At 47.2% G+C, this 24,879-nt stretch overlaps 1 protein-coding gene across 2 annotated transcripts in view; it reads right to left on the reverse strand.

Moving 5' to 3' along the window:
* MYO5B (myosin VB) overlaps window positions 1-24,879 on the reverse strand; it is a 344,347-nt gene that overhangs the window by 31,424 nt on the left and 288,044 nt on the right. For both annotated transcript variants that reach the window (XM_087439196.1, XM_014781411.2), the window contains 8 exons: window positions 24,369-24,602; window positions 16,665-16,746; window positions 15,202-15,350; window positions 13,898-14,017; window positions 11,880-12,020; window positions 8,288-8,353; window positions 6,003-6,242; window positions 5,024-5,124 (listed from right to left, as the gene is read on the reverse strand). In XM_087439196.1, coding sequence (XP_087295322.1) covers window positions 5,024-5,124; window positions 6,003-6,242; window positions 8,288-8,353; window positions 11,880-12,020; window positions 13,898-14,017; window positions 15,202-15,350; window positions 16,665-16,746; window positions 24,369-24,602 — 1,133 coding nt within the window. The remainder of the gene's footprint in view (window positions 1-5,023; window positions 5,125-6,002; window positions 6,243-8,287; window positions 8,354-11,879; window positions 12,021-13,897; window positions 14,018-15,201; window positions 15,351-16,664; window positions 16,747-24,368; window positions 24,603-24,879) is intronic.

A 24,879-nucleotide genomic window follows, 5' to 3' on the forward strand; every position in this document is an offset into this window, starting at 1 on the left:
GTGTTCTCCCTCCAGTGGGGCAGCAGGGGATTACTGCCAACAAGCTCATCCTGGGGACCTCTCCCGTTCAGGACTCTGGCTCCTCAAAGGCCCAGAGCCTCACCCAGGCTTGGCCTCCCCAGAGACCGCCTTTGGATGTAGACTTTTTGCTGTCCCCTCCCGTGCTTAGCACTTGGCTGTCCTGTGTGTTCCACGCATCCTAGCAAACCCCACAGCGACCCGGGCGGTGTCAGGGTGAGCTGAGAACTTAAAGGTGCTAACACTTACATTTACTTAGGGCCTTCTACTAGCTACTGCTTTAACCCGAAGGTGCGGCTCACTGGGAGGACTTCCAGGCACAATGCCGTGGAAGTTCTCGGGAGGGCGCAGAGGTGAGTGCATCTGGTGCTGAGAGGGCATGTGCGACCCTTTACTCCAACCATGTCATTTTCCATATGTGGAGAGACACCAAGATGGAGATCACTTGCCTGACACTGACACCTGGGCTAGAACCCAGGTGGTCTCCTGACCTTGGTCTAAAGCTCTTCTCCTGTCCCACACTGGCTGGCCCTCCAGACCCTGAGGAGGGGCTGCCGGGTCTCTCTCACAGGGTCACCACACTCCTGTAGTTCCTGGGAGGGCAGATGCTCCCACTCCCTCTCCGGGGGGGTGCACGCATGTTGCCGAGCTAAACAGTGAGGAGTCAGCATTAATCCCCACATCACCAGCCTCAGAGGGACACACTCAGAATTCTTAATTCTATAACATGCCAGGCATGATGCACAAAGATAAAAGTAGAGAACCGGGCAGCCCAGTCAGCCCACAGTGCTCAGGAAGTCAGGCACGTGAGTAAATTAAAAACCAGTCCACCAACTCCAGGTCTGTCCTTTGTTCCCAGATTTGCACAGGAGCTTCTCCCTCCCTGTCCACACACACCACAAAGGGGCGAAGGCCGGGGAGGGCGTGCCACTTGGTGGTATGAGAAGGAAGACCCCAAATGACTCAGCTCTCAGGAATTTTTTCTATAATGTTAAGTACTTGATGTCAATTAATAAATCAACAAATATTCATGGAGAACCTCCTGTGTATACGCCACTGTGCTGAGCCCCGTTCCCAAAGAGGCCACAGACACACAAGAATAAGCAGCAAGAAGAGTCCCCGACGGCAGGAGGCAGCAAGACAGAGTTGAGGAAACAGCTGAAAGCCTGGCCTCCCGTCACCCACACGCCCTGGGCCCATTTCCTCATGTGTAAAGTGAACGCACTTGGCTGAATTACTTGCAAGGTTTCTTCTAGATCTTTAGTTATACAGTCTCATTAGCTGTAAAGGTCATGCACCAGAAAAGGCCTAGGCTAATACTCACTTTCTCTCTGTGGAGACCGTGAAAACTAGGACCCAACAAACACCCCTCTGCCCCAGCTTACGGACCTGCCTCCCTGTGGACAGAAACTGGCAAGGTTACTGCCAGCTCGGAGGTGGTCAGTTTCCCGTTTCTAAAAAAACCATTTGTGCTCCATGGATGTTCTTATTTCTTTAGTTCACACCTGGACTTTCTACGCAACTGCCCAAGAGATTCCCTGGGATCTTGGAGAAATGGGAGGCGGCAGCCCCAGCATCACGAATGAGAGAGAAGCGTCTGAACCCACAGGCCTGGCCACACGAGGCTGAATTGTTTGTGGATACACACGGTTATGCCACTGAATTCCAGCAGACAGAAACTGTGCTGATGGCTCAGGACCAACAGAATTTTGGGAAACACAAGGGGAATTATCACCTCCTAGAAGAAAGCCACGAGCAGTTAAAGAGAGGACACGTGTGAGAGGAGCTGAGCAGAATCAGGCTCTTCCTCTTCCTTGTCATTCCCCGCAGACATCCTGCAGCAGCTAGGGCTCAAGGCCAAGTGAGCCGTAAACCCCAAGCCCCTCCTAACGTGGCTGCACACACCCTTCCTGGTTAAATGCGGTCTCCGCTGACCTGGGCAGGCCCACTAGGGGTGAGTAACGACCCCAGGTTTACCCGCCCAAGCCCAGGTGGCAACAGCAAAGCTACTCTCTGTGCGGAGGGCCTCCTGTTGTCTGCTGGGATCTGCTGGGTGGAGAGGGGCTGCAAGGAGGTTTCCTGGGACCCGAGGTAATGTCCAGTAATGCACCCTAAGTCTCACTTTGGAGTTCTATAGACTCGGAAAGGCTTGGATGGAAATTGCCAGTGGCCAAAGGAGCACTGTTTTCGGAGCCAGACCTGAGCCATGGCCACACTCCTGCCTCTACCTAGCTCTGCGACCTTGAGTGTGTGCTAGAAGTCAGGCCAGCCTGATAGCAGCAGGGACCCCTGCTCTCCTAACGCACCTCCCCATCCCTCTCCCGGTATGCCTTGACAGACAGCTTCAGACAGCCCTGAGAAGACAAGAGACTCTCCAGACACCCAGCTCTGCCTGCAGCAGCCTATCTCTGGGGCACGGACCGCCCTCTCTTTACTTTAGTTTTGCCATATATAAATGGTGACAGTGATGCTGGTTTCTCCTAGTTCCCAAGATGTGAAAATGAGCCAGCTTTTTGGAAGCAGAAGGGCTCTACATATTCTTGTGGCTATTCCCAGAGCAGGTTCTCAACACTGGCTCCCAAAGGAAAAGACGCAGCTGCAAAGATCTATAAACTCTTAAAAGTTAGCAAGTGAAAACAAGTTCTGAACCTGGGGACCCTTTCAGAGGCTGTGATTGGGCATGGTGTGGTGTGTGTGTGTGTGTGTGTGTGTGTGTGTGTAGATTCCCTTGATTGGGCATGGTGTGTGTGTGTGTGTGTGTGTGTGTGTGTGTGTGTGTGTGTGTAGATTCCCTTCAGAAATCTAAGCAAAATTCAGTGTATGAATGTAAATTTTTCTAGGGAGAGGACAGATTTCCCAACCTTACCTCCAAATTACCCATGCATAATATAATTTATATTGAAACCAGAACACTCTCCATTACAGAAAAACAGTAGGAGAGGAAAAGCAACCCTGTCTCCAAAGCATGTTTGTCACTGGGGCAGCCCGTGTCATAACAGGATGCCCTCATTGCCAGCTGGCCTCCAGGAATCATAGTCCCACATCCCCCTGCCCGGCCTGCCTGCTCTCTCCCCCTGCTTCCTCCCTCACTGCTGGATTCACCAAATTGGAAGAGACACAAACCCACACGTGTCACTACCACATGTGGCAGGCACTAGGAAATCGGTTCTTCCGGCTTCCCCACCACAGGCAGCGGCTCCTTTCTGTGCTTAACCCGGTTTCACAGGCTATTAGTTCCCTCTTGTACCCTGGGCTTGCTGAGAATGGAATTATTTTAAAATAAAAATAGCTTTTCTTCTATCTTATCACCAGCATTATTATTGCTGCAGAGGAAGACAGATCCAGGGTATTAAGCAGCCCCTGGGAAAACCTCTACTTGGGACTGGTTCCCTGACAACATGTGGATGAAGACAATGGGAGCTGATAACAGAGATGGTTCTGAAGATCAGAAAGATATGCACACTCACGCACACCTTTTTCTCTCTTTTTCAAATTTTAAATATCACCTGTGCTCTTTTTCCTTATTCATCTCATTTCTTATCTCCACCTAGGATAATTTAAAGTGACTAAATCTTGACTCGAGTTTTAGCACTGAGATTCACCTTCATTTCCTTCTCTCCCTCCTTTAGCAAAAAGAATTACATCTCTCCTGAAATAAATTTACCTCCCCGCTGGGCGCTGCTTAATACCTTCACCTTCTGATTACCTACAGCGTGGGCTGGAAGCAGCCCCACTGGGAGCCAGGCCTTCTGGATTCTACCTTGACACAGTTACAGGCCAGCTGTGTGCCTGGGCAGCTCAACCCTTCTGGGTCTCAGTTTCGTCTCTGCAGAAAGAGGGGCTGAATGAGAAGATCGGGAGATCAGAGCACTAGAAAATCTTCACTGATTCTGTGACTTTCTTGCCAACTTCGTGGCATACTCCTGGTGCCACCTACTGACATTTTCTGGAAGTGCTTACTGTTTTCAGCAATTTTGAACAAATGCTTAGTGATGGCTCAACATTCAATTAGTTGAGGTAAGAGAGAAAGGTAGCCAGGGAAAAGGCCAGCTCTGTTTCCACAACTGCCCACAGAGGCACAAGGAGGCAGAGATAATAATAATGGCAATAACAACACTAACATTTACTGGGTGCTTATCACATGCAAGCACTGTTCTAAGTGCGTTACACAAACTAATTCACCTGATCCTCTCACTCACCATAGGAGGTACGCTGCTATGATTGTCCCAGTTCACAGATGAGGACACTGAGGCACTGAGCGGTTATGAAGCCGTTACTAAACAGCTGGCAGTGAATGGACTCCAGAGTCCACATTCTCGAGTGCTCTGCCATATCACCTCGGCGTCTCTGTTCTGTCCTACATCCTGGGGCCCTGTTGCCTCCCTCAGACAGTCACTCTTTAGCCTTAACCCTGGGTTAGCTCATCCTTGAGGAGGGACCAGAGGTGGGTGGTTAACTAAAATCCAGGACAATCTCATTTTAACCAATATGGTAGTGGTCAAATTCTCCCATCAACCTCTATAGAGCCTAGCTTGGGTTCTGCCTCTTTTAAGGGATAGGGAGGGGGGCCCACCATGGTGTAACGCCCCCTAGTCGGGTTGAGTAGAGATGGCACTGCAGCAAACAGCTGGAGCAGGCCCCCTCCTACTGACGGGCTGGGCTCACTTGGCATGGGCTTCCCTCTCAACGAGAAAAGCCACTCTCAGCCAGCCTTCCCCTGCTTCCTGTCAAACCTCCCAGGGAAGCTCCCTTTCCGAATGCTCTTCAGAGGATCTGGGTTCTGGATGCTACAGGTGTGTTACTGGAGTCTTGTGAAGCTAACAGTGGGCTTCCTAAGGGCATGGGACTCACTGAGTCTGCTCCTAATCTTGTATCTCCTATAGTGAGTAATACCCCGAGGCTGAGCTCACGGTCAGTGCCTGTGAGCGGCCTTCACAGATGAGGTTGGGCCGGGCCCCTCTGCCAGCGCCTCCTCCAGGGACAGATACCACAAGGTGGGACTTACCTGTTTGTCTGGCAGACCCCGTGATAGGCCTCGATGGCATCTTCCTGATCTACGTGCTTTTCACTGTTAGGCCAACTTGTCCTGGCATTAATGTTTGGTTCCTAGAAAGTCCCAGATTAAAAAATAAAGAACTCTGGTTATACAAACAATTGCCATGAAATGACTATGTATAGACAGAGGTATAAAAACAAGCCTTTGGGAAAAGACAAAAGCCCAGGACGACCTCACCTAACAGTAGTTGAACCCAGGCAGGAATGTGACTTTAAAAGGTCACATTGGAAGAGACACAGAATGACAAGGTCTGGCTGTGAAAGGCACTGAGTGTGGAGCGGTGGGGGGAAGATGCAAGGACAGTGTCCCCAGAGGAGAAAGCACCCCAAATCCAGAGGATGTGACTAAAATCTGTCTCAGTTTTGAATCCTCCACACTCATTACTGCCTACTTACCCCTACTCCCATGCTGCCCCAGGGCCCATGCCCAGAAGTGACCCAGCCTCTTAGAGCCCAGAATGATCCAGGTGGCCTCTGTCCCCTCCCTCCTGCTCCACAATCTGTCCCAGAAGGTGAAAACATTAGGAACAAATGCTAAGTTGGACTTGCCACCGTGGGAGGACTACGAGTGAGGAAAGACTTTCTCCACCTCAGAAACAAAATAAGTAGCAAGGGGCAAGGCATGAGTGAAAAACCAGGCCAAGGGGGATGCTCAGACAGTGGCTGTTCTAATTCTGTGCCTTGTTATTTTTGAACATGTCCATACTAAGTAACTTCAGAAGATTCTAGAAACTTCCAGCAAAGTCTCCCATGAAAGGTCATGCTGAGAGGGCAACAAGTATCTTGCTCTGGCTTTAGAGATCCTAGACCAAAAGACTCTGCTTTTTAGGTTTAAGAGCCGCACAGGTAAAGACATGTAATAAAAAAACCAAATCTATTGCCTATATGTCACCCCCCAACCAGCCCAACCACGGCCACCATCTTGTTACCGTGCTCTTGCCAGCAAGTCGCCGCTGGTCAGCACTGACGATCTGGGTCCTCAGGATGAGCACCTCCTCCTTGCGAACCTCAAGCTCCTCATTCGCCAGCTTGAGCTGGTTCAGCAGGAGGCTGTAGCTGTCTGGGGAAATGTGGGTGGAGTTGCTCTGTGTGGCTTGGTCGGCCATGGCTTTCCTCAGCTCATTCAGGTCATTCTTCAGCTTCTTGTTCTCCGACTCCAGCTCTTGCCTCTGGAAGACAGCCGGAGTGATAGACTCCATTACTCCCTAGATCCAGAGCACTCTCCCCGTGTGGGCCTCCTCCTCCAGCTTCCTTAACCAACCTGCCTGTCCTCCTGGGAAGCTGAGAGCAACCTTCCCATCTTAATGATGAAATACAAGGCAAAAGTTCTGGCTGGCATCAGCAAGCAGCCAAAGCTGGGGCCTGGATTTGAACCCATAACCCCAAGTTGTTGGTGTGAAGCATCTGACACGACGCCTCTACCGTAGTGTTCCCAGAAATGATTCAGTAGTGTTTGAATTTCTAAGCATATTTGGCCAATGAAACCCATCCTTCTGGAAATGCCAGGTTAATTTTAAAGAACATGCTTTTAACACAGGACTTCCTAGAACCTTATACATTCATGTACTTTGTGACTTTCCAAGAGAAGATATGGAAGGCAGGATTTCCTAAACTTATTTATCTAGACAGCTGCCCTTTTTTTCCAAGGAGCATCACATGGACTAATGTTTTGGAGAATATACCCAAAACAGTCTTTTATTGTTTTGGTCATATAGAAAGCCACTGACCATCAATGCCAGTGGAAGAAAAATTATCTGTATAGAATCAAAAATACCAATGAAACTCAATTTTGGAATGTATTTTAAATTTTCTGGATAAAATATTTGTGTTTGAGATGAAGTCAGATAATTTAAAGTCTGATAATCACAAATTGATAATAGGGCCCTGAAATATATGGGATTCAAAATTTCCCAAAGAAAACCCAAAAATGTGGATGAGTGGGCACTGGCTGCACGTTTATTACAGAGCCACAGGAGCATAGAAATAGGGAACCATTGGGTATAATCTCTTTATTTTCTGAATGAGGAAGCTGAGAAGGGAGTGGAGAAGGCTCACAGTGAGTACAGAGGCTGAGCTGGGACTACAGCCCAGGACTGCTGACGTCTGGTCCAGGAGTCCCATTTGTCAGCCCCGCCACACCACTTCAGGCCTCCTTGGATAATGCTCTGCCAGGTGTGACCAGCCTCAGGACCCTTCCACCCAATCTCACTCTCATAGATAGCACACGTAAGCCTTGAGCCCAGTACCCAAACTATGTGCTTCTGTAACTGTGGGCCCTCCAGGACCAGTTCAACTGACCCCATCTTATCAACAAAGTGATTAAGAATTGCCTTTCAGAAACTTTGCAATGTCATGTAGCCAGAGCATGCACAGAAGAAATCTTGACCTGAAGTGACCTGGAACCAAAAAACCAAGACACGACAGGAACTTAAAAGTCAGACACTTATCAGAAGCGAGGGGTCCCTCATTCAGGAAGACCAAGTGTTAAAATTCCTTCCTCATCTCATCATAAATGTTTAGAACCCTATCGTAAAAGTTTAGAACCTCATAAATGCTTAGAACCCTATCATAAAAGTTTAGAACCTCATCATAAATGTTTAGAACCCTGTCATAAATGTTGAGAACCTCATCAAACATGCTTGAAGCCCACCAATCAAAAGCTGTCCCGTCAGCATTTCTGTGTGCCAGCCTGTTCTCCCTGACCTCTTAAATTTTGCCCCAAATCCTGAATCAGGGAGACAGATCTGAAGGCCCCCTGTCTCCTTGCAGATTGATCTCGCAGAATAAAGCTGATTTCTTTTCCCAGAAGCTGATGCTGTAATTAACCGGCTTGTTTACGTGCAATGGGCGAGAGAACCCCATTTTTGTGCGGTAACATGAGTAATTAGTGCCAGAATTGAATTAAATCATACAACACTCAGTTGGTGTAGGCAGAGAACTGGAGAATTGCTTGGTGCGGAAAACCCATACATTTTGTGTCAGAAGTGGGAACAGAGTGAACAGTTTCCTATTTGCATATATTGTAGTCCCTTGTAATAAATACAAATTTTCCTTCATTTCAAAGATGAAGAAACTAAAGTGTAGGAAGGGGAAATTGTGCTTATGGCTCCATTTATTAGCAGACCAAAGCTTAGGGCAGGATTTGCTGCCCAGCTTCATCTTCCGTCCTCCACAGGGTGAGGGTTCAAGGAAGCCTGTCTTCCAAGAGTCTTACCTTCAGGCTATTGTAGGCTAGATCTGCATCCTGGTCCACATCCATGTCATTCTTTGGTTGGTCCTCCTACATGGACAGAGACAGAGAGGTGAACATGGACCACCAGGCAGCTACTCCACAGAAGTATTTCCACGCATGGTCAAAACTTGCTTGTTTTGCCCTTGCACAAGTACATGTACTCCCACCCTCCAAATGTCCACTTCCTTGCCACCTCCAAAATGCAGCTCACTACTTCAGGCCACCGTGAAGCTCTCCATACACATCATCCTCCTGCCCACCCTCACCCCTTCTGTAACTTTATTCACATGGTTCTCATAGGCAACTGCAGGTTGAATATGTATAACCACATGAATACGGTTTGAATTATGTCCCCCAAAAAGATACACTGAAGTCCTAACCCCTGATCCCTGTGAATGTAACCTAATTTGGAAATAGGGTATTTACAGATGTAATCAAGTCAAGATGAGGTCATTAGGATGGGCCCTAAGCCAACATGACCGGTGTCCTTACAAGAAGAGGAGAAGACACACACAGGGAAGAAGATGGCCATGTGAAGATGGAGGCAGAGACTGGAGTTATGTAGCTGCAAGCCAAAGACTGCCAAGGATTGCCAGCAACACCAGAAGCTCAGAGAGAGGCATGGAACAAATTCTCCCCAAAGCCTTAAAGAGAGCATGGCCCTGCTGACACCTTCTTTTTGACTTCTGGCCTTCAGAACTATGAAAGAATAAATGTCTGTTATTTTAAGCCATCCAGTGTGTGATACTTTGTTTTAGCAGCCCTAGGAAACTAGCACTGTAAGACTTATGTACTTATTAAGGAGGTTAATTAATATATGATTAATTATGTGCTTATTAATAAGGTTAATGAGCTACTCTTAGGTTTTTTGGGATGTGTGTGTGCGCGCATGTGTATTCTGTTTTCCCAACTAAATCATCCTAAGCACCTTGGGGAGAAGCCTGCTTCTTCTATGTCTCTATAATAGGTATATGACAGCCGGCCCCCTACAATGCTCAGACTTCAAAGATAGTAGATGTGGATGGCAACAACTGGAATACTAGCCCATTAGGATTCAGCTGAGCCAGTGACTCCTATAATTATTTGGTAGCTATTGGACTTGAATGAGAAGGGGTAGAAGTACTTTCATAAATGGTTAACTGCTTGGGGTGATTTCAAGTAATGGGTAACAGTCCCTGAATAAGAAGGTTTTTTGAAGCTAAAACCTGACAGTGCTGAATTAGATTATCTACAATGCTAGCAACCTTAAGTCCAAGGTAAGGCCACCACCAGCTGTGGATGGATTGGATGTCCTCCTGGATTGGAGACTGGGACGGGATCTGAGCATCTCCTGCCGCCCCTTCTAGATCAAGGATTTCTACTTTTACTGCATTGCTTCAAGCCCTGAAACCTGGGAAAACAACTCTCCAAGGTACCAGTCTCTGCTTTCTTCCCACCATCACCAGTGGTACAGGAATGTGACTGTTCAGGGTCAGCTCTTAACCTGCTGCCCCAGTGAGAGGCCTGTACTTGCATTCTATGCAGCATGGATTTGCCACATGACCACAGATAATTGTTGAGTGTATTAGCTTCTTGGAAAACAGAGATCACCTACTCAAATTTGAGTTGCTGTGAGTACTAAGATGCACTGGCAGTCATGTTTCTAAGTGGGCAGACCACTGGAATCATCTAGGTGGCCAAGGTGACTTTGCCAGGCCCGGGGAAAGGGAGCTGAATGGATGGGAAGTCAAGTACACTGATAGCCTGGCTGGCTATCACAGACACCCCTTCCTCACAGCAGCTCACTCACTCCCTCCCTGATGGTACATCCTACAGACTTCCCTATCATTCCTCACTCAGACCCTGGCCTCTCTCTAGAGCCGAGACCCTGGGCCATCTCTCTCCAGAATAAAGACCCAGGTGGCTCAGGATTCCTCTTGAGACTAAGGGCAGATCCAAGAACACGACCTCTGAAACCTCGGTTTCAGGGTTCTACAGAGGGATTCCATACTCTGCCCTGCCCCACTCCTGCCTTTCTTACTAAACTCTGTTGGAAACAGGTCATTCTCCTTAAACAGACCCTCAATCCACATTACAGGGCTATGGGCCAAGCCTACAGTTCTAACTCTTGCTAAGTGATTATTTTTTAAGGAAAAAGATGCCCTTTTTTATTTGGAATCGAGATAAACAGAAGTCCTAAAGTCAAGGTTTCAAAATTATTTGGCATTTCTGTGGTAGGGATACTGGATAGTGAATCTTTAGGGGCAGCTGGGTACGCCAGGAACTTTCATGTTGGGCATTGTCAGACACCGTCTAGGCAGCTTTTCATATATTTGATTTACACTTGCCTGTCAGGGCAGCTTCTCTTCTAATTGAATGAGTCATTTATAAATCTAACCCTTTCACACTCCATTCTAAATCTAATCCACCTGAGACATTCAAATCTATCAGCAAGATTTATCTCCCCACTTACTGCTCATGAGAAAAAAACAAGAATTTACTAGCAATACCAATCAAAGTCTGTATCACATTTGATTGGAGAGAAAAGTCAGGTGTTACAAAAGGAGACAGTGTGCAGAGGTGGGAGCAAGGGTAGGGCTGAGGGTGTGGGGAGGGGGTTGAACCCCACAACAGGCAATTCACGCCTGAGAACAGACCCAAGGCCTTTGACAAACCCACTAGGAGGTCAGCTAAGGCTATGTCTCACATCAGAATTAGCCTTGTATCCCATTAGAAGTGGTCGTTACACCTTCCAAGAAACAAGTGGCTTTTATCTTCTTATCACTGCTAACCTCAGTGGTTCTCTCTAGTCCTACAGCACCAATCTGTTTGTACCCTACTTTGCATTTATTTGAGCACTACCAATGTTATTTTTTATTTTTCACCTGTGTTACATCTGGTCCTCCTGAACTAGATTATAAATTCCTTGGTGGCTGGGGATTTCTCTTACATTTTTATCTCATTTAATAAACTTTTTGAAGACCTACTATGAGCCTGGCACTAGCACAGTGCTGAGCATAGCATAGGTGCCCAATAGGTCGAGATAGAGTGATACGTCTGGGGACACTAAGGTTTCAAACAATATTCTTTCAAGACCCAAGATACTGATGATAATCTGGATTGAGGCCAGGGTGCAGTCATGGGATAGCAGGGTGTGTGGCTGCAAACTTGGTCTGCCCCTGACCCAATGGGGGTCAACTCAAGTCCACGCCAGATTCCAGGTACAAAACGGCAATAGATCTTCTCTGCTAAAATTTGACTTCTGCTTGTATTTATACTTGAATTACACATCCTGGTCCTCTTTGCAAGTGAGTGACAGTGCCACAGGCTCCCTGCTAGGTTCACCACTGGAAATCCTTTGCCCTGGGGGCACTTGGGAAGCTTACTCCTGTTCAGTTGGGGTGAGTGGAGCACTTGCAGAGAAGACTCAATATGATGCCAACACAAGACAGAAGCCCTTCTTTAAAACCCAGCACCAGCACAACCTCATGGGGTCATACCCGCCACGTGAGCCCTGGTAGGAGTGAGCTGGCTCTCTCTCTGATGCCAGCACCACAAGGGCACTGCTCTGCAGGCTTGCAGCCCCTTCACGCACCTGGACTTTCTTGCCGTCCTGCTGCTCTCTCTTCTCCAGCTGCGCCTGCAGCTTCTTCCTCTCCTGCTCAAGCTCCCGCACTCTCTTCTGCAGCTTCAGGAAGACGGTCATGTCCAAGGCCGCCTTCTCCAGGCCGATCTCCTTCAGAGGAAGACAGGCAGCAGGGAGGAGGAGGTTTTAATAGGGAAAATACAGCACCTCACTGCCTCCCTCTACATCAGCTGTCTGTTTTCTCTCTTCTCCCAAACATCAACCCGCGCCTCAGATACAAAGCCAGTGTCAAGCAACTATCACTTCTCATATTAAAGTTGATATTCCAGGCTCATTTTCTGTCTGGATAACATCTGAGTCTCAGCCATTTGTCCTCTTCCTGTGTGAGCCACTTCAGATGGCCAAGATATATTCCAAGAACAAATGGATCAAGACAACCATTTTATTTGGAAGTTAAAGGAGCTCACTTCTGGAAAATAGTTTCACACTAGAGAAATTATAAAATGCAGGATATAATGCTTACTGATGAAGAATCAATGCAGTTACTAATCACTGTGAGCATGCTGTCAAACACTACTTGATTGCACCTTGAAACAGAACCAACACTTGCCCTGCTATGGAACCCATTTATCCAACAGATCTTACAGCAACAGTTTCCCATGATGTTTCCTTCAGATTCATGCCTGGGTTTGCCCTGCAGAGTTCTTTCATGTGTGGGTGTGCTTGTACAAACAAGGGCATATGCACGAGCATATCCACATGGATATTTTAAGTACATGTATGTACATGTGTGACAATATAATTTGGTTCAGCCAGCATTTAATGAATGCTTTAAATGTGCTCTGTGCCCGCTGCTCTGGCCAATCCCAAGAACCAGTCTCTGCTTCCTTGAAGAATGTAAATCCACTGAGGGAAGTCCTTATGTCTGCATGTAAATGGTCACATATACAAACACCTGGGTGGTGTGTCTAGCGTGCAGGCCAACTGAAGCCTCCAGGACCCAGACTCAGGAGATTGCAGCGGCAAAACCAAGGGCCTTAAGCTAGCGCTTATTAAATGCTTACTAAACGCATACGGCTAGTGGCCAACCACATCGAACTGTACAATAGCCCGGCTTTTATCCTGAGGACATCCTTTTCTATCCTTCCACCTTTTACTCTGTCACTTGCTCTCTCTCATCATCTTTTATTTTCCTTTATAGCACTTAACAGTACTTACAATTATATTTCAAACTTCTTCTATCAATTGATCATTGTCTAACTCTCCATCAGACAAGCTCCCTGAGGGCAGGGACCTTCTCCTGCTTGGTCACCGCTGTTTCTCCAGGACCCATCCGCAGTGCCAGGCACAAGGACATGCTCAAAGCACATTTGTTTTTCTAGCCGTCTCTCCTCCACGTCTGTCTTCACTTGCTTCATAAGGTTTTATGTGTTTGTGATTTTCTTCTTTACAAATGCCAGAGGAAAAACTGTGTGTCTTCGACAAACTTACACACAGACCATGAAGTCCACAGTGGGGTACATTATTTAGTGACTCTAAGAGGCTGTTACCGACAAAGATACAGTCACTCAGCAAATATTTGTTATTGTTTTGAGTTTTATCTAGCTTCTAAGTCAGGAAGGGAAATTTTCTTGTGTTTTTATTGCTATTACTAAATGCACTGTGATACTCAACGGGGATGATAAATATAGCTATTTTAATGACTTAGCTGTTCCTTCTTTAGCCAGCCATTTCACCTCTCTGCACTAGGTTCGCAGTTTTGCAAGAGGAATCGGGGCTCTACCTTCTTCCTTCCTTTCTGGATTGTGGGTAGAGTGAACAATAATGAATTGCGTTGTGCAGTAAATGTTAAATTCAGAGTATTGTCTATAAGTCCACTGCAGTCCAAGTGATCCTGCTGTCAGGAAGGAGCCCCTGGGCACTCTGGTCACCACCCACAAGACAGTAAATCTCTGGGGGGCGCTCCACACAGGTAATACACACTCCCTCTGGAGCACAGACAGCAGCCAAGAGCCTGCCTTACTCACCTCCACCTGTTGGAGGGCATCTTCTGTGTCTCCGACCTCAGATGTGGAGATGGACGGGTAATTGGAGTCAGATTCTAAGCTGCTTTGATTTGATGGGTTCCGCCTGTGGCCTGGAGTTTGCTGTTCGAGGAGAAAAACGTAAAAACTCATAATGAACTATTATTAGTAAGTATTACTTTTCAAAGAATGGTAGGTCCTAAAGTTGGACTTCTGCCTTGTTTGTCAATAAAAATAGATATCATTGTTTCTTGGAATGATGGCTAAATAGAGCTATTACCACAAAATATTTCACATACAATTCTTACAGTCATCTATCTAGCTAACCAACAAAATGACAGTTAGAAGAGATCACAGCTCCAGGCTAAGGACTGAGTTCCCTTGTCTCTTAAGGAAATACACATCCTTAACACTCAGGCCAATGTCTCCGAAAAGGCTCCGGGGAAACAACCCGTAACTCCTGGTCTCGCCCTGAAAGTGAACCAAGACAGTCCTGTCCACAGCCTCCCTCTCAAAAAGAATGTTGCAAACTTGCCCCAAATGGCCCCCTATTTCAACCTGTACTCCGCCAATTTTATGAAAATAAACACCTTAGAAATAAATGTTAGAAATGGAGTTTATCACTGTTCATGTAAAAATACCTCTTTTTTGCCCCCTTGCATCTGATTTGGCTTTCAGAGTAAAAACTGATCTTGGTAGGAAAATTTTAGATTTCTATATATGGTCCTATTCAGCTTCTCTTCCTGGTTTCTATGCAATTAACTTACTCAATCTTGTTTGAATATGCATTTCTGAGGGAATATTTACATGGGGTAGAAAAGAATGACAAATCCTGAAATATGAAAATGTTTCCATGTATATTGCATTTCACCAAAGATTAGGAGAAATGATCAGCCCCTTGTGGGCCTCTCTGCATTACACACTAATGAAGCTGAGATCATTATTGTTTCAACACAGGGATCTTTCCAGAGCAGGAAACAAGAAAGGTAGCACAGACACTTGGGTGGAATTTTCCTTAAACTCCTAACTGAGATCCTTATAAGACCCCAAAGTTGGAAAAGGAGCTGTCCTTGGGAATGATCAGCCAGCCCAGCTACTTCTCTATGTGATAACTATCTGCATGAATGGCAAGAACAGATGGTTTCGGGAAGCAACACTGCTCACACAGTAACTGCTCACACAGCACAGATCCACTGAGCATCACGGTGAGTCAGACAGCAGTGCAGGGGGCTGGCACTGTGCAAGAACAAGGGTTGTGAAGTCAGACGGGGGCCAGCGCAGTGGGACAGCAGAACTGCCCTCCTTGCCTTTATGATGGTCATCTCGTCCCGAAGGTTGTCATATCTCTGCTCCAACCGCGAATATTCCTTCACGAGATTCTGGTACCGGGAACGCTCCTCCTCCAGCTCCTTCTTCATCAGGAGATTTTCCTTGACAGAGTTCTGGGCAAATTCATCTGGAAAGCAAGCACGCTAAGCTGCAGTTCTGCTTTCTGAATGGACTCCTCTACATGTACTGACTCATGCCTTCTGATTAATCTCGTTAAAAGGCTGCCCATGACAAGCTCCTGACACGGACACTTGAAGAGTTTATTCAGCTACCTCACCTACTGCAGAGCAAAGGGAAGCCTGTCACTGTGGCTTAAGTCTTCAGAGAGGGGGAATGACCACCTGCTCTTGGGGAAGTGGCAGGAGAAGCAGGCAAAACACATGACAGCTCCTGCGGTTAATGCGCCGGCCTCTCTCCTGTGACCACTGTCACAGCAACTGGGGGCGGCATTCCTGGATGAACCTAGATTTTGTTCTAGAGTTTCTTTCCTATTCCTGATCTTTCAGGTTCTTGGAGTGCAGAGAGAGTAAAGGAGATTTGAGGAGATAAAGCCAGAGGTTAGGTTGGGGGAAGGAAGGAAGGGAAAAAGGTAACATGGATGGGCTTTTCCCCCACCAAAACTTACTATTCATATCAGTGGAAAGAAACAATTTTTAAAGGGAAACTAAAAATACAAAGTTTTCAGCAAGATTTCCTGCTGGGTGGGACTGTGCACCTGGGTGGCTGGATTCTCTCGTGGTACACGGGAGGAACGTGAGGATGGGAGAAAGGGAGCAATTTGTTAAGGCCACGCTAAGCCAGGTGAGAACTAGGGTCTGTGGACCTCCACTGCTCCTCTTCAATATAGCAGCACATGGGGGTGATTGCAGCCCAGGAGTCAGTGGGTGCTTGAGAGAGGTGACCTGGATATGACCCATGACCCTCTCTTAAGCAAACATTAACAGATGACCCACTGGGTAGAAGAAACCACGATAGGTACTATGGACGCTCAAGACAAATTTAAAAACACCAGTAATGACAGCTCCTCAGTGCTTATTACATGTCAAGCACCATCCTAAGTGCTTCACGCTTCTGAGATCTGTTCCTTTATGTCCATTTTGCAGAGGAAGAAACTGAGGACTACAGTCATTAAGGGACTTGCTCGCAGCCACAATGTACCACATAGTAGAGTCACTCTTTGAGTGCAGGTCTGCCTGACTCCAAATCCCATGCATTATGTCTTCCACTATGTTTGTGTCTCACCACATTAAACTCTTGAAACCAAATGTCACAGCAGGATCTTAAAGATCACCCTTCTTCTTTTTCATCTCTCTTCTATTAAAGCCCTTTCCCCACTGCAGCATCTTGACTAACCGCGTGCTTGGTAAAGAGTCTTTGGGGAAAATCAGTGTGGAAAAGAAATTAAAACTCAAAATGAAAAATCAAGCACTCTGGTACTTACCTTTAGATTGGCACAGGATTTGGTTAAGCTGTTCTTTCTCATCTTTCAAGAGAGCATTTTCTTGCTCCAGGTCTGCAACTCGCTGAAAGAGAGAGCAACAGAGAAAAATGTTTCCCCTGTGAAGCTGCACAAAGGAAAGGCTCCTTTTGTGAGGTTTGAATGTCAACTAGTTATGTTGAAATGCTCTTTTTATTTAAGAAAATTGAATCAACCAAAGCTGCTTTCATTTCAAGGGAAAAATTGGATACTGAAAGAAAAATCCCATTAAAACCAGATACATGAGATCACCATTGTTTATGGTTTTCCAGTACCTATGAAAAGTCTATACTGAGCTCACATGCCATGTTCAGGAACTGACAACGAGAACAGGCTTTCTGGCATTTGGTTGCTTGTCTTGGTAAATTTCAAGCTCTCAAATCTGAGTCTCAGGAAAGCCTGGAGCTCACAATGAAGAATTCTCTCTAGTCTTCATCCCACTTGCCCTTGCCTGTGTTACTGGACCAGCGCAGTCCAGATGCTGGGAAAGGGGAGGAGACTTGCTATTAACACTCAACTAGGGTATAGGAATTTTATTCAATAAGGCTGCTAAAAAATAATTCCACAAATAAGCCAATCTATAAAGCACAGTACCCTGTGCTAGGTGTGGCAAAAGATGAGTAGCAAGACAGCCTCCCAGTTTTTGGTCTGATTGACGAGCTTCTCCACACACTGTGCTCAATGACACAATGAACGACCTTACTCTCTGGTTCAAGAAATCAGTTCTGGCCATCTCTTGTATATTTTATGATTTAATCCAGGGAGGACTCTTCCCAACTTGTATAGAAAGAGCCTCAAAATGAAACCTTCAGTATAATAACACAACACTTAGTAACCAGCATGTGTACGGTAGCTGAGACTAGATGGTGACCTACTGGGATTGCTACCTAGGAGATTGGTGCACGGGATCGAGGAGCAGAGATGATCACACAGATCCCTGAGGATCCACCCACACTCCCATCAGAGAAACACCTTTCAAACTCTGCTCTACCCCTTTGGCAGTAAAACCAAGAAAAGAGGCCCCAGGGATTCTGGCTAAAGGGCAGAAGACTTTGTGAGGTTTGAATTTCAAGTGATTATGTTTAAATGCCATCTTTCTTCCCTTTCTCCTGGCTTTAAAGTTAAGTTTAAGGCACCAAGAGGTGAGTTAGGAGAACTGCTACCCCCACCCTCAGCATCACGTAGAAAGGGTCAAGAGAGAATTTCAACAAGGCTGGGGTACAGGAGCAAGGTCAAGGTCCTCCCCTTAGGAACTCAGAAGACAGTGACTCCCATTTCAGTGCCTCAGCTCCTCTGGGGAGCTGCTGGCAGTCTGCAGGTGGCTTGCTCTCTAAGGCTGCACATAGAGAAATGTAGATACACAACCCTGTCGGGTTGTCTTGGAGCTTGCAAAAAGGCTCCAAGCACTTTGTCAATCCACCGATAACACGATCCAACTCCTTCAGATTTTAAGGAGTTTTAAATCTCCTTCAAAATGTGGCTTAAAATTACCTTCCAGGAAACTGTTCCTTCCTGGCTACAAGACACTGTGGGTCCTTTCCAACCTCTAAATTCAGACAGACTCAGTTTCTCTCATCAGTTTATCCGTGGCTGTGCTGCTGAGAGTTACAGGAATTAGGCCCTGACAAGCGTGTGCCATTCCGACACTACTCTAGGTTAAGAGCCACTGGTCTCATATCTATAGTCAGCAGATCCTTTCTCTGCCAAGTAGCCTATAAGCCCCATCGTGATCAGGGACTCTCTTTATAGACAGTCAGGCAAAGACACATGTTCTGCCTCCCCACAGGATATCAAATGAGATAAGGCTGGCAAAAAGATATATGCATGTAACTATACCCAACTGTTATTCTTTGTTGACAATTTATTGTCTATTATAATTAAGGCAACTGATGGTTTGTGTCTACAGAGGCTAAACCTGGTGTGGTGGTGAGGGCAGATTTGGAAGAAAAAGCACTAACAGTGATGCCATTTATCATCAAAGGCTCCCACTTGCCAAGCCTAGTTCTGGCCTATGGGGTGACACAGGGCAAGGCTGTCATTCATCCATCAGACACTTCCTGACATGCTTCCCTGTGCCAACAGCCTTGCCAGGGGCTGGGGGATGCAAAATGAACCAGGCTCAAGATAGCTGCCCTCAGCGAGTGTCCAGCCCAGCAGGGGTGAAGGACAAGTACATAACAGTAAGAAGACTGGTAAGGGCCGTGGCAGATTTCCATAAAGCAGGGTTTCTCAGTCTTGGCACTATTGACATTTTGGGCTGGGTAATTCTTTGTTGGAGGTTTCCCCGAGTACTAGTCACCCCCCAGTCTTCCTAGCTAGCTAGCATGTGGAGAGTTCGTTGGCAGACGTGGCAGGTGACAAACTTCTGCAGCCAAACAGCCTCCCTTTTGCTGTCAGGGATGTGCCTGCAGTACGAGATACTTAATAACACAGACCAGGCAGCGTGTTCCCCTCAGCATGATCAGTAACACCTTCACTAGATTTTGGGACTCATTAAACATCACTCAGGAACTCCATTTTTTGGAGGAGTCTTTTAACTCTTGCAGGCAATATTATTGGAAGTGTTTTACTTCTAAAAGGTTATTTGGGACAGATCATCAGAACACACACTGGGTTAAATCCTGTTACTATCCAGCTAATTTAGTCCCTGGTGTAAGATGAATGAAACAGATGCCCCAGCTCCACGCTCCAGAACTGCCTTGACCAGTTAATCTCTGGGGATACAATGCAGCTCTAGGCTTTTATTTTTGTTTTGTCTTGACTTATTTTTTCAAGTTGGGTATTTGCACTGTAAAAAGAGCCAATTGCAAGGTTTCTAGTAGAAAACCACAGGACAAGTGGATTGGATGATGCCTATCAGGAAGGGCTCATCTGCCCCCTGCTGTGTCCTGTGATCGCTGTCCTCGATGCTGTACCTACCATCTAATAGAAAGTTACAGGCGTGGCCCTTGGCAGGGACAGCACTTCTAATTCTGCAAAATCCTGTGAAGGGTTACTTGCCTGTTCTCTAAGAGTAAGGGAAATAAAGCATGAATACTCTATATAAATGGGAAGTTATTTAGTCAATGGGAAACGGGCCTAAGCAGAGAAGAGTAAGAAGAGTAGACAGACAGTGCACAGAAGCCTGTGCGGAAACGGAATCTGAACTCACCTGGGACACATGCCTGCGTTAGGCACATATACAAGTTAGAGAAATGAAACTGAGAGTGGGGCACTCTCTCAGTGCTGTAGGGAAGGGAAATGTCTGGCCCACCCATCGTTTGAAGAAGATCCCCAGAGGAGAGGCCAGCAGAATCCAGACCCCTGGCCCGGCATCACGGCTGCTACTTTTGTTATTCAGCATCCGCTGTGCCAGGACACGGGGCTAGGAGTGAGGATGGAGTCCAGGTAGGTTACAGCAGAGCTCATGACCTCCATGAAATTATAGGCTACTTGGGGGAATAATAAGCTAATGGTACCATCAACATTTGCTTTTAAGGAAACTGAGGCCCACAACAGTTAGAGAGCTTGCCAAAGGTCACCCAGCTTGGCAGGGGTACAGCTGGGCTTTGCCCTGAGCAGTACGGGTCCAAGCCCAGGCTCTTGACCACTATGCCACCCTGTGCCCTGACAGTCCAGAAGGCTGACACCTGAAGAACTGTAATGTCAATAGCCTAGAGCAGGCCTCAAATGATGGATTCTGACAGCAAGAGCTACAGGAAGGAGTTGAGGGCAGGAGGAAACTGGTGTGTGCTACAGGGACCAACTGCCTGAGACAATGGTTCATCATTCTGAAAGTTTTGTGGTTAATGTTGCCTTCAAGGTCAGGAGATTCTTCCTGATCTGACCCCACCGCCTCTCTGACCTCACCATCCTCCTGCCCTTGTCCTCCTCACTAACTCCACCTCAGCCCAGTGGCCTCCTTGCTGGTCCTCAAACCTGCCCAGCCTACTTCCCCTCAGGGCCTGTTACCTTTGTCACCTGCTCCCTAGAAATCCTCACAGCTCACCTCTGTCTCTGGTCATGGTAAATGAAACCGCACAGGTCACTCTCTACCCCCTCTACTCTGCTTTAAATTTTTTTACGGCATGTGATGGATAATTTGCATTTGATTCCTGTCTGTACATTCTCCAATAACCGCCAAATATTTAAGCTCCATAAGAATGAGCAAGATTTTTAAAAATTGTTCACTTTTGCCCCATTGAGTAGAACAGCATCTAACACATACAGGCACACAACAAATATCTGTTGCATGAATGCAGGGCCATGAGCTTCCATGATTTCTGCAGTGAGACAGTGTCCTTCCACAGAGATGGGGTGGGGGTCCTCTTTCTAAGAACCATCAGCCACCTTATGAGCCACGAATCCTGAAGCCATGGAGAACACAGCTCCGAGTCTTAGTTGGCACAAGAAGTCCTGCTCTGCCTCTCTGGGGAAAAGACTCGCAATATTCCATTGTGAGAATCCCACCACCCCACAGTCAGATCTCTCTGCTACTATTTGGAAAAACCCCAAACCTTTATATTGGAACCAACTAGCAACTGGTGGTTCTGTGACAGAAGACACGATACAATGCACAACTCCAACCGTGCCAGATGGAATGCTCTGGGCCTGGGGGCTGCTCTTCATCCCACACCAGTGCCAAGTACCCTTGCTCAGAGCCAGGCATCTGGCTGTGAGCTGCTCTTCCTCACCCACCTGCAACCCTGTACCAAGCCAGGCCTCGCTGGCCCCACCAAGCAGGTTCAGACCTTCTGACCAGATTCTGGATAATGAGCCATTGCCTCTGTGCCAAGGCTGGCTCTAGGAGCCATGTCTCTTTCATCAAAGACACAGAACAGCTGAGCTGTACAAAACAGCATAGCTGCACAAGCCAGTCAGGATAGGGATCACTGATAGCTTTAAAAAAGAACAAAACACACACATCGCATAGGCTAAAAGGAAGAGACTAAAGGTCAGGTGCGGACTGCTCTGGGGAGAGGCCACAACAACGGATACCTCTTATAGGAATGGTGTCAGCTAACTTACATGGCTGGAGTGGGGGGGCTGCCCCAGGCTCTGTGGACACAAGGGTGAATTCCTGCCCCCAGAGAGACCTGGCCTCCCACAGCCCAAGGCAGTGTACCCACGTGGCTTGATAATGAATATTGTCAGGTGGGGAGCCCAGAGTTTTCCAGGATGCCAGTTCCAGCACAACACTTGCAGACAGAAATATCAAATGCATTAATTAAACATCTACCAGCGGTCGGCTCCCTCACTATGCTTCGCCTGTCTCATCAATCTTGCTCAAGGCAGAGCAGGCCCCTGGACCAGCCCGAGAGGGAACCAATTGTGTGATTATTCAGCATTTGTTGAGACTGGGCACGGTGCCTTGATAAATATTAAACCCTGACTAGGCACAGAAGACGAAGGGGAAAAAAAAAGCCAGCCCTGCTACCCGCCTCCCACCCAACCACCAGAATAAAAAGGTTTTAGAGACCCTAGGGAAGGAGGAAATTTTGCTTCCACTTTTCCTCTTCTTGGAAGAGGTGGACACTGCACTTAATGCATCATCTTCAGCCAGGTTCTTCTCAAGTTACTAACTTGGGATTTGCTTGTGTTTGGAGATCGGAAGGTGCTCTGCCTCCGCACCTATTCTTCCCCTTCTCGCAGTGTCCTTGAGTTTTTTTCTTGCCAGTTCCAAGCTCTCATTTTATTTAAGACCTAGGTCAACGCACTCCTAGGAAATGGTAACTACGTTTTTCAAGGAGAAGAGGAGGGAGTCGCTTCTCTGTTTTGCTCTGCTGAAGAATATTTTCGTTATTATAAACCCTTAGGCTCCCTTGCAAGGAGACTTGGATATTTTAAAAGTGCTCTGAGTCCCCAAATCACAGTACCCAAGGGTAAGCAGAGAAAGAGGCTGGGGAGTTGACGAGTCAAGTGGAGACAGGAGACACCCCGGTTTTGTGAGTCCACTGGGTGAAGACACTTCCTGTGGTCTCATCTGACCAGCACGCACATGCAGGAACGGGCTTTTCTTTCCTCCCAGGGTCACCAACGTCAGGAGTTTCCAGTTCTAAGCTTGGCCCCTTCTCTGTGCCTTTGGATCGCACCTTCTTGTTTTTTATTCACATAGATGCGTAACCATCCATCTGTTCTCAAGGGTCAATGGACAAGTGTGGAATGTCATGGTTTGTAGGTTACAAGCTTGCAGCTACATTTTAACAGGAGTTTCCTAGCACCACATGCTTTATCCCAAAGAATGAAGTCCACTTCAGGCCTTGTGCTGGGTGAGCTGCAGGTTTATCTGGGCAACTGGGCAACACACGGTGTGGGGGTGGGGGTGCTTTCCTGTGCCAGGCTGCTTGCACCGGGAAGTCCCATATCTCACTTTCTTCATCACCTAATCCCCATGTGGATCCCATCTCTGACCCTTGGGAAATCCCCAAGATTTGGGGAAATCAGTGGCTGACGGTGCTGAAGTTCTGCCTGGACAGGAAGATGAGGTAAGCAAACCCAACAGGAGCTGGCTCTGCAGGCTTTCATTTCAAATGGCAGACTGCATGTTTCCCAGCTGTGACTGAGGGCTCAGCCCAGGAGAAGGTAATGGGGCAGAGGAAGAGAGAAGCACTATAGAGCAGGGCTGAGGTCCTTTTTCCTTCTAGAAGCCATCAAATACAATCTCATGGAGCTGGCCAGATGCAAGTCCAGAAGGGGCCTTAGAGATGATCTAGACCAACGTTTTTCTTTTTAAAACAGATGAGGTAACTACCGCCAGTGAGATTTCCCACATGCGCTTAGTCATGGCAGAGCAAGGATGAGAATCTGGAAATTCTGATGTCTACCCCAGGATCCTTTCTATGGAAGCATTTGGCCTGCCCCAATTTTTAAACGCTGCTAAGTTGTTATTCCAACATTAGGAACACTGAATCCTTCCCTCCTTAGATTCTCAACCCATTCCAACTCTCTAGTGATGGATAGGTACCAATCAAGTGGGCAACGTGTTATGTGGCCTGTGGGTCATTGTAGAGATGCAGGAGAGGGTAGCTGTGTCCCAGGTCTGTGGAAGGCTCTCCAGTTGCACATGGTACTTCCCTGTTTTGAAAAACTATTTGGGGAGTGGAGAAGGGAATGTCTGTATCCTGACTTTTGAGATAGGGGTATGGGGGCTGATCCCAAGAAGTACTATTTTATAGGGAGAGTAAACTTATAGACCACACCAACCAGAGTGGGCAAGTCAAGCTGAAACTATCAACACTTAAACTTGAGGCAAATTCAGATGATTTATTATGGATAGGGATGTCTAGAGGTTGCCTGTAATCCTTGCAGGCAACATCAAGAAGAAAAGCCACTATCTCTGTATCATCTCTCTCGCCAACAAGGACTCAGGCCACAGAGCTGACTCGGTGGCTAATTCTAGACTGTCAGTAAGATGCCCAAAGCCAGCCATTGTGCCTCCCTCTCAGGGGAGGACAAAGTGTTCAGTTAGTGGCACAAACTCAATCAACACTTGTTAGGTGAATGGACACATGCTTGTGGGGGTCCCCCAAAGCATGGGCACTTTATGCCTAAGTGCAGAGGGATGGTCAGTCTGTGAGCACGAGCCCCAGTAAAGTTCACGGCAATTTCACAGCTTGAAGAAGAAACTGCCTGAGAGAGGGAGCTGTAAGTCAGCCCACCACCAAGCCGCCCCCTCTGGCCTCACCATACCTTTCTCAGCTCATCCTTCTCCCTGGTGTGGGCGTCCTCCAGGATCTTGCGCTCTGAGTGGGCCCTCTGCAGCTCAGTCCGCAGGCTCTCAAGCTCCTCCTGCAGCCTCAGGCTGCTGTCCCCACCTTGGCTCTGCTGGTAGTGGGCCAGTTCCTTCTTCAGCGTCTCCACCTCCACCTCGTGTGTGGACCTGACCGTCAACAGCTTCTCCGACAGCATCTTGAACTCTTTGTTCTGCGGACAGCAAATAGGGAGAGGGAGAAGAGGCAGACAGCAAGGTTATTTGGGCAGGAAAACACACGAAGGCAATTAAAAAAGGGGTTTCCAAGGTGGAACGAAATCTCAATCACTGCATGCTTGAGTGCTTTCCTGGCATCTCACCCACTAAACTCTGTTGTGAGTCTAGGAGAAATACAGGAAAACAGAAACACCAATTCTGACGTGCAAGGAGTGTTCACAAGCAGCGGCAGAGCTGGATGCTGGCTGACAGCAGTCAGCTTTCCATGCCCGG

The sequence above is a fragment of the Ceratotherium simum genome, chromosome 14, assembly GCF_057802395.1.
Source record: "Ceratotherium simum simum isolate JZ-2026a chromosome 14, ASM5780239v1, whole genome shotgun sequence".
Classification (NCBI taxonomy): domain Eukaryota; kingdom Metazoa; phylum Chordata; class Mammalia; order Perissodactyla; family Rhinocerotidae; genus Ceratotherium; species Ceratotherium simum.